Here is a 10495-nt window from a genome sequence, read left to right as displayed (position 1 = left end):
TGCTGCTTTCAGAATTTCTCTCTTCCCACCTCCTTCATAAAGGCGAAGAGTAAATTCATTTTCATTTCTCTCCAGTGTGATATGATTCCATTCACCATTATCAATGTGGTAGGAGGGAAGGCTTACAGAATAGTCTCCATCACCCAGATTATATGAGACCACTAAGAATCCCTGAACAACCTTGTGGATAATTAACAAAGTAGTAAGAAAGAAGAGTCATCACCCGACATTTTGTATTGACCTGTAACTGTCACATTACTTGAACTAAGACTTGTATGTAATCATCAGTCTTAAAGCATTTGTTTAAATTTAGACTATGTTTACACTGCACACACAGTGTAATATAAAGATAATTCAGGTGCCACTGAACTAGACAATCTAAATACCAGTAGCAGTGTACTCACAGTTTCATGTAATTCACTGCTTCTTTTACCCTGCTTCTCTCTTGGACAAATTTATGGGGTTCTTCAAATGGCTGACAATCTGGTATATCCCTTCTACACTGACAGCTCAAACCAGCTCAGCTGAAGAGGTGGCTCATTCAGTGGTATGTATAAAATGAACATGTTGTCATTTTGAGAGTGACATTATAACTGCTACAGGTGCCTTTCTTGGCAGGGTCTGAACTATGCAGAATCAGTCACTCGTGACCACAGCTGAGTAGGACACCAGAGCAGACACACTACTCATCCTGTACTGCTACATCATCACACTACTATCATACTGTATAGCAAACTGTACTTCACTGTAGCTGGCAATAAATTCATTTGAAATCCAATGGGATACTATGGTTGTGTGGTCAATATCTTAAGTGAAGGATCAGATCTGTAAGTGTCCATAAAGCAAATTCCAAATTTTTGTGCTTAGCATAAGGTCTTCAGTTCTATTTCCAGCTCTTAAGCAGCTCTTAAGCTAATGTTTCTCTGGCCTAACAATTCCCTGGCATTGATTTAACTTTACGTTATTACTGTCTGGGATGCCCTGCTCACCTGCAGGGTGATGTGTTCATCCTTATTTCGAGACAACATGCTCATGATGACACTGTCAGGCTGCCTTGTCCTAATCATAGCTTCAAACAGCGTCCTACGGGCAGGCACACTGATGGGCAGCTGATAGCGAATGTGACTTCCTGGCCCAAATGTATATTCCTTGGCAACTAAAAAGACAGGATAAAGAACTTTAAACCATTTTGTAGGGAGAGGGAAACATTACTGCTCCCATTATTTTCATAATAAGAGTTGAAAGTAAAAGAAAAAATTGTAATGCACAGCACGGGTACATGAGACATAACTTGTCTTTTGGGACATGTCCCTTTGTCTATTTCCACAACTTCCCCAGCCACTCTCCCACTTCATCTTCCTCCGTAAAGAGGTGATCTCCCTCCCGACCTGACCCCACTAATGCTCCTCCTTACAGTGCTCGCATAGGATAACAGCAGGAAAGCAGCAGCTCTGACCCAGACAAAAGAAGAGGCTGCAGACAAAGTATTAAGTACCACAACCAATTTTGACAACCTGCTATTTTATAGCTGTCTTTTTGCTGCAAACTTTGGCTCCAGGAGGGCTAAAGAAAAGATCCTGTTATACGGAAAGCACAGATCCTGAAGCCAGTAGAGTCTCTTCCAGACACCAACAGAGCAGTAACTTCCAATTCCTGTTGTGTAGTTCTAATTACACACAGGAAGTGGTACTGACACACTCACATTTAAGTTTTAGGTTATTAGATATTTTTTAAAGTGTAAACATGCAAATTAAAAAAACAGTGACAAGAACAAATAATTTTGTTCACAGTTCTTTTGAATTTGCAGTCTCCATTATACAGTTATTGCACAAACATCCTCGGGACTAAAGAAATTGTCTGATACTGAGAAAGTAATTTCTCAAAGGGAATTATAAAAGAAATTGTTAAAAACCACAGGCAACTACACAGAAATATGGCTTTGCACAAAATAAACATCAGAAACCACCTCAGCAACCATTACTTGCAAACATTTTAAGTTTTCTGTATTGTAAAATTTAACAGCCTAACAATAATGTAACAGAAAAACAGACATCACCTTTATCACATCGATAGCCATAATAACCCGGCAAACAATGACAAGCGAAAGACCCCCAGTCTCCAAGACACCTCCCATGAATACCACAGGAAGAAGATCCCATGGTCTCACAGCTCCCATCCGTAAGTGTGCAGCCAGGGAAGCTATTCAGAGACTCTGCAGGAGACTGAAGGTCATATACCTTCAAGAGAAAATTGTATGACATCAAAATATTATTTAAGAAACACTTATCTTTTGTTCTTAATCAGAAATAGCTATACCACATACCAGTCTCTTCTTCATCTGCATTGCTTAAGATGCTAAGTTTGCTTTTTGACATTCACATTTCAACTTATTTTACCAAGACCATATTTTGCCTTTCAATAAACTCCACTGACTATGAAAGCAAAAATCCTCTAATATTGCCTGACAAAGCAGACAGCTGGCATAAATGAACCATTATACAATTGCCATTCAGAAGTTCCCTGAATGTGCAAAGGAGCTTGGAAGACAGCTGCATGGAGTAGAGGATAAACAAAGGCAGAGTTTCTGGCTCACAAATACATCCGTTTGTAATTAAGAAATAACTTTTCAAGATAGTTATTCTAATTATGACAGAAAAGTCAAGTTTTCTTGGGTTTTACACTGACACATACGGGCATTGAATAGATTAATGGAAGCAAAAGTTTCAGGTATAATACAAATTTCCCAAAAATTTAATAAAGTTTACTCCTTTGCTAAAGCAAAATGCAACACTTCTCTTACCTGAGTATCCAAGATGAAATTGCGCAAACAACCAGAAAAGTGTTTGTGTAGCAGCTGTGGGTAGGAATACGGTAACGATTCTTTTACACCACCCAGCTGTAGAACATGGTACGCATTCCAGTACCTTTAAAAATTATATGAACAATAAAAATAGATGTGAATTTACCTTCAAACATAGGCATTAGATAATAAGGCAGATAAATTAACATCTACACTGCATTTCCAAATAATAAAGGCAAGTATTTTATCTACCTCTTCCTCTGAAATACAGTCACTCAGTGAGCAGACGCTGGTCCTTTAAAATAAAGGGTAATTTATTACAACTTTTAGCAGTTGTTCCCTTCTCTGTACTTGTGAGGCTGGTTATTTCTGCCTACATGGAGTACTTGCCATGTAGTACTTTGTTCTAGAGGAAAAATACCGCATATTTCCAGGTCCTATTTTCAGTATGCTGAGATAATTTTTAAAAATTTTTAAGCCATGCCCTCCAACATACTGGTCACTTCTCCCAGTTTAGTGTCATCAGCAAGGGCAGTAAGCATTTGTCCAAAGGACTGAAGTATACTGAATCCAAACCTTGCGGAATGCAGCTGAACACATCCTTCTGCTTTGAATTAATAATTGCTTTTTCAGTACAATTTTCCATTTTTTTCAGTTTTAACTGAGGCTAAGGGCTGATCCAACAGTACAAGCAATTTAAACCACCAGAGTCATTACCACACCTTGGCTGTATTACTTTGTTGGAAAACAAACACAGGTGGATTGTATGTCTCAACAGGAGATGCTGCAGCCCACAATCAGACACACCAGCACCAGCCTCCTTTAATCAGCAGTTTATACAAGTACACCCAGCTGTGAAGCGAACAGCTGAGGTACGGACACACGTGCACTGGCTCTGCTGCAAAGGCAGGAACCTTGGATCAGCCAAGAGACCCTGATGTGTCAGTCTGCCTTAATGCATTCACCAAAGGTGGTCAGTAGGGGCCCTCAGACTTATACCAATCAGATAGTGCTACTGGGTGAAGATCCAGAGTTACTGCCATTAGAAAGCCAACTGGCCTAATTTTGTGAGGTTTCCAAGAACAGGCTTACAGTAACCTGATAAATAAAGTGAGAGAAATCCTGTGGGTAAGGGATGGTACACAGTACCCACACAAAAGCTCCAGTACTAGCCAGACAGTGTTCTGGGGCTGTCATTTAGTATTGCAACACTACTCAGAGGAAGACTGGTTCCTTAGAATTTGTTTGCTACTTTAAGGTCCAGACTTGGCCCAGAAGGTCCTAGAGAAAAGAAAATGCTTTATGCTCCTAGCCATTAATAACTGTTTCAATTTGACAGGTAAATCTTCAAAGGCCTTAGAATAAACTCTCTTTCAGCGAGTCTCCAAAAATGTACCTTGCTCTTTGTGGAAGAGACCCAAAGACTTCACAATTTGTACGATCTTCAGTGGACAGCCATTTGCCTACTCCTTCTATCTCTGAAACAACAGCTGCACTACAATGATCCAGAGTGAATCGAACATCCTACACCAAAACATAGGATTCATGAATTAAGAATTTCTGTAAAATTCAATAAACAAGTTATATCAAATTTTCATCTTTTTCTTTTCTGCAGACCATCAAGCAAAAAGGGTTGGGGTTTTTTTCCTGTTCTGTTTTCCATCTTGCAATAAACAGTAAAGCTGAAAGGAACTGTTTAACAAAAGAACACACTTTGCTCTCTATTTAATTTATGCTTCTGAGTAGTTTAACCACTTTCACAAAAACTGTAACTGCATTTGCAAATAAATAATTATCTGCTTTTTGTGCATAAGTAATTGATTTCAGTGTCCAAATGTGTATGCTGAATGTACAAATTACAACTAAGCCTTTATGCACATTCCACATGTGCTGCAGAGATTAAAAACCAGGAAAAACAAATTCCTCTGATCCATGGATTATAACATAGGCAGATCTGGAATTGACAACACTGTCTTCCCAAAATTTGTATTACCCATCAAATCTACAAGCCCACATAGAATAATACATATAATTACCTTGTCTGTTTTTTTTCTAGTCCTGCTTCTGCACAGGCAAATGCTATTGTATTTATAAATATCCTGATATGGAAAAATAAAAATAAAATAACTGACCTGGCCATTGGTTCTGACTTCTAGTTGATGCCATTTTTTGTCTGCTACATTCAGGTGACTTGGAAACTGCAGCATCACAAAACCTGAGCCACGACCCATCTTCAGCACAGGAATACCACCAGAGAGTTCTAACACAACATTGAAAATAAATTAAATTCAGCTACGAGAATCTTTCCATTTGGATATTTTAGCAGTTAGTGAATGTACTGATTTTGTGGTTATTGCTAGTCACATAAGGTGGGTTCACTATAGAAATAACTGGCATTATCTTCCATGACTTCTACTATGCAGAATTACTCCTTCAATACGGTATTTTTATACTTTAGATTGTGCTACTTCTTTGTCAAAACACTGGAACTAATTCTCAATAAACAATGTGCAATTACATAATGCTCTAAAACAATTAACACATGCAGGTTTTACTCCCTCCCATCTTCTACTCAAATTTACAAGTAACTGCAAAACCAAGCAAAAAAGATATTAATGATTAACAATATCCAACAACATTACTTTTCAATTCATCAGGAAAATATAAAATACCAACCATACTGTGCATCTTGTATATTAATTCATAAAAATAAAGCAGTAGCAACCTTTTAAATATGTGCCAACATAAAGCAATGAGTTCTACTTGTGTATAAATTTTCCTACAGTGGCACGCTGGGGCTGGATTCATCCATCAAATCATTGACTCTTTTTAAAAAGTGAAAAAATGCCCTGAGACTGAAAGTAGTTTAAGTGGATTTCTTTTCTCACCAAACTAGATAAGAATGACATGCAACTAAGACTGCATTAATCATGTAATACCTATCTTCAAAGTACCTAAATTCCTTTACAGCACTACAGTCTTCCTAGGAGGATTGTGTGTGTGCGTGCGTATGTATGTATGTGTATACATACATATATACGTATATATATATATACACAAATATATAAAAATCCATTTTGCATTCCCTTGATTTCTACAACTCTGTGATGGACCTAAAGTTGTAGATGCAGGTGACAAAAATAGACATTAAAGAAGAAAGATGTATTAGGAAACATTTCAAAATATTTTCAAACCAGAAAATATATTATCTCATAAGATGGAAAGACAGAATTCCTACTCTAACTACTACACCGTTGACAGGCAAGTTATTCCCAAAAGACATTTAATTTTTTCACACACTTTTGCAGAAGTACCTATTGCAATGAAGTTTTCTGTATTCCCAGGTTCTGGATTTGATAAAGGACCACTATATAGTAAAAGTCCATCTGGAACCACAGTAATGAACTCTAGAGAGAGTGAGCTTTCAAAACAAGGCCTGATGGGACGAAACCATGCATAACCATTTCCATGGAAACTGTGCTTAGTCTGCTGGCAGTCTGGTCCATGAAAGGAAGCAGGACAAAGACATCTGAAAGAACACAAATACAAAAAAATAGTCAAAATTCCCCAATGTTCAGCTTCTTTTTGGTTTCATATGCAACCAATGTAGCATTTAAATCACAGTGAAAAACCAGCAGTGAAGCAGAAAAGATTTTAGCAGAGTCTCAGGCGTGCCTGACATTTATTAAAATATGTTAAGAGTACAAAGCATGTTTATCCACTATTCTATCTCCAGGGGAAAAAAAAAAAAAGTATTTTTGAGACCACGTTTTTGAAAACAATTAATTATTTCACTAAATAAGTAACACAGAACACAAACCATCAGCTGGTCAATTTATTACAAAGAAAACCCAGGGAGGTTAATTCCTAGCTAGAATAAACCAGTATAATTTCACTAAAGGAATACTGGTGTGTGCTAGGTGATGCTGTGACAAAGCAAGTTTCCTATCTAATGTTTTCTAGAATCCTTATTGCCCATTGTTTAAACTACATTTCACTACACCCCTACTGATATTCAACTTTATTATTACTTTTCTGGAAAAGGAAAAGAAAAAGAAAAAAAGAGAGCACATTTCCCATCCCTTCATACTGGATTAGGTGCTCTTAAAAAAATGACACGTTAATTCTAACACTGTTTTCTCCCCAGTGTTTTCTTTCTCACTCACACACTATTTCCACCACTTTCAGGACTACAGCACCATTACCAGTTGTCATTACATTTACACTCCACTGCACTCGTGGCTTTTTTTGTTTCTCCTTCAGTCAGAAGCACACTTATGATTTTTTTAGACCTGTATCTTGTAAGCTCCACTTGACACTTTAAAAATAGAAGAAAAAAAAAAAAAAAGGTAAGAGAATCTGCACTACAAGTTTCCTCACCTGTAGCCATTCAAAGTGTCGATACACATCCCACCGTTGAGACATGGGCTCCCAGGGTAGGAGGAACACGACTGATGAACTCGGTCTCTAGCAGAACAGGTGCAGACTGCACTGGTGGTGGCTGTCACTGAGACAACTGACACGCTTCCAGTATCCACCACTGTTGGGCTGTCACTCATGGTGAGGTAGGTTGCACAACCATTGCCCTCACTACAGTTTGCGCTCCTACATTCATCTACATCGATCTGTGAAATGTTCAATTGTATAGCCGATTGGATCTATGAGAAAACACAGTTTAACACATCGCCAGTCTCTTCCTAATGAGTGCTTTCACTTACACCTTAACTTCTGAAAAATCTAAGCCATCACAGACTTAATGGAATGCTTGAGTTTCTTGAGTATTAATTAGTAACATCCCTGACTATACAGGCAAGCAAAATGATTTGACAAACACAGGAAAAATTTTCAAAAAATTTACAGCAGCAGTATTTCCTAAAAACTTAATAACTGACACAATTGACTGTGAACATGTTAAACCTGTACTGGTCTACTAACATTATTTCCGAGGACCAAAGCCCTGAGAGCAGTGACACCGAACCTTCTGAGATGTGTCATCTGTGTCACACTTCTCTGCACCCTGACAGGAGCAGGCATGTTTTAGCTCAAGCCAGGAGTAAAATTCTTCCTCGTGAGTTATACCTAGATATTATTTCTTATGTTCTCGCGCACATAAGGATACAGACACGGGAAAATGCAGGGCTGAGCTGCATCCAGCAATAACACCCCCAGACACTAGCCTGACAAGACCACAGCGTAGCAATTAGGATTCAGCCTACTGACTTGTGCCCCATAAACTTACGTTTAACGTCAAACTATCTGAAAGAAAATGCAGTCCACTCAGCACCCTGGATACTAAATTCTATTCTACATTAATCTTTGCTGGCTCGTTGTTTTTATCATTAATTGGGGTTGTGCCTGAAAGCCCAAACAGCCAAGGAAAGAGAGGAGCCTCGCTGTATGTACAGCTCTTGTACCACAGTAGTAGTGACTCTGCAGTTTGCAACTTCTAACCTGAACAAACCAAAAAAGAACTACCAAGGGAAGCAAGTTGTTCCTTCTACTTGTTTGGGGATTTTGCACAGGCACCTATAAAGCTGCAGAATTTTATTTGTATTTGGTGATTTAAGTACATTTAAATGAGGCGTATTTAGCACCCAAACCTGAACAGAAGAGACATTACTCTCACAGTGGTATACACTGAGGTATACACACGTAAAACTAACAACATGAAACCAGACTTAGACTCTCTTTATTTACACAGTTAATAAGTATTTCTTAAAATGATAAAATGTATTACAAATATTTTAAAAATAAGCTTTGAAAAGACCAAATACATAAACACTAAAGCACTTCTATTTTTTTTTCACTTGTACAGTCATCTCAATTCACCACTGTAAGAACTTTGACCTTCATAATCAATTGTCAGTATATCCTCAAAGATCATAACATGTATTGAAAAGTATGTCCCCAAAGGCATAAAATATACTTCATAATGACATGGTGCATCCTGCCAATGCAGTTTCATGTCTGCTGCTCACATCTATCATCATTAGAGGAGAGTCTATAATGCACATTTAGACAGCTATGTAATACTGTTATAGAAAAACATAGTGTATAGAAACAACCTTGGCTCCTCTACAGTATTAGGATGGATTATTCTTCTGCTAAATAAAAATGGTTGCTGTAAAGCTATATCCTGAGGAGGCAATGCAAACATATTATTTATTTACCAATTCAATGAATAAATCCAGTGCTAATTACTTATTTTCTATATTTATAGTTAAACACATGTACAAAAAGTACTGGAGAAATTTTCTGGCTATGATTGGTTTCCTGTAAACTATTGGCGATTACTCACTGCAGCTATTCATTAAATATTGAAAGGTGATATATAATTAATATGAACTTTTTTTTTTCATTAAAATATGTGAAGCAATCCCCTTGTTACCACTTTGATGAATTCATCTGCCATATATTATGACACAGAATATTTGAAATCCATGCAATTTTCTATATTGTTGTTGCAGTCATTCAATAAAAATGCAAAAGAAGCAGTCTTTATGCTTCATGAATACTGTCTGTATCTGGTATTTCCTACTTGGTCACTCTGAAGAGTCTCATAATCCACACAACTATTTAGTATACAGTAGGATGCAAGCAGAAGGTTAGGATATTCCTGTTTGGTTCCCAGAATCAGGCAGACCCTACCCATATTCACAGAAATGGAAAGTGTCGTTTTCTCTTCAGGAAAAATCCTCCAGAAGATGTACCACATATTAAACTCAAAAACACCCCAAAACCACAAACAAAATGACAGGAAGTACTGCCTTGTCCAGGGCGTCACCGGCTGAGCAGCAGCATCTTGCCTCTGTGCAAGGCAGCAGCTTTAGTGTCTATTCAGCAGCACCTGCAGGACTTCAGCAAAGCCAACATCTGCAGGACTACTGAAATAAAAGTGGGGCCAGACTGTGTCTGGGTAACTGAGCCAGAGGGCATGTAGGATCTAGTATGAAAGTAGGACACTTAGGGAACATCAAGCCTCTACTATAAGTGTCTAACCACAAGCTGGTGATTTGGGCATTTCCATCAGCACCTGCAACACCCAAAAAGCTGCCATTTTCAAGACGTTCTTTGTACTACTTTTGTATTCAAAAGTCTGATAGATTAAACAATGAAACACCGAATGGAGAAAAGACAGAAACTGTACTACGATGGGAACGGAGGACTGTCTTTCTGTGACAAAAAAGTGGTTATATTTATTGAACCAGAAGTTAGTACAACCATATAATAATTGCATATATGGGACTAAGGAGAAGGGAGAAAGCTTGTACCAAACACTTGCTTGACAAGTGTTTTTGTCCTTAGTGAAGCAAAAAAACCTTATCTGTAGATCTAGCATATTCTTCCCGAGGTTTGGGATATATACCTTGAAAACTCAGTATCTGGGTGAATTACATAGATGTATGATAACCGCAGAGAATATACCTCATTTTTAAATGCTGCCATCTCAGCGTGCAGTTTCTCAGGTCTGTAATATGCTGAGCCATCACGGACTGCAAATCTTACATCTGTCTGGTTCCCATCAATGTTCATCACGCTGAAGACCATGATATCACTAAGCTTAGCAGGTAACATTTTTGCCAGTACTTCCTTGAACTTGTCATATCTCGTTTTGCCATGTTCATCTCTCCTTATGAACTTCTCTGCTGTGACATCTGATTTTGGGATTCAAAAATAAATAAATGTGAAATACTG

The 10495-nt window shown here is 37.9% G+C and overlaps 1 protein-coding gene across 1 annotated transcript in view; it reads right to left on the bottom strand.

Annotated features, from left to right (window-relative positions):
• LOC104468889 (neural-cadherin-like) overlaps window positions 1-10495 on the bottom strand; it is a gene marked incomplete at its 5' end in the record, with an annotated part of 38392 nt that overhangs the window by 9723 nt on the left and 18174 nt on the right. The window contains 5 exons of the mRNA XM_010083169.1: window positions 4418-4463; window positions 4933-5060; window positions 6115-6329; window positions 7181-7458; window positions 10226-10455. Coding sequence (XP_010081471.1) covers window positions 4418-4463; window positions 4933-5060; window positions 6115-6329; window positions 7181-7458; window positions 10226-10455 — 897 coding nt within the window. The remainder of the gene's footprint in view (window positions 1-4417; window positions 4464-4932; window positions 5061-6114; window positions 6330-7180; window positions 7459-10225; window positions 10456-10495) is intronic.

This window comes from Pterocles gutturalis, unplaced genomic scaffold (genome assembly GCF_000699245.1).
Source record: "Pterocles gutturalis isolate BGI_N339 unplaced genomic scaffold, ASM69924v1 scaffold23260, whole genome shotgun sequence".
NCBI classification, from domain to species: domain Eukaryota; kingdom Metazoa; phylum Chordata; class Aves; order Pterocliformes; family Pteroclidae; genus Pterocles; species Pterocles gutturalis.
Note: the sequence above shows the minus strand (reverse complement) of the source record. Positions and strands in the feature narration are given on the sequence as shown.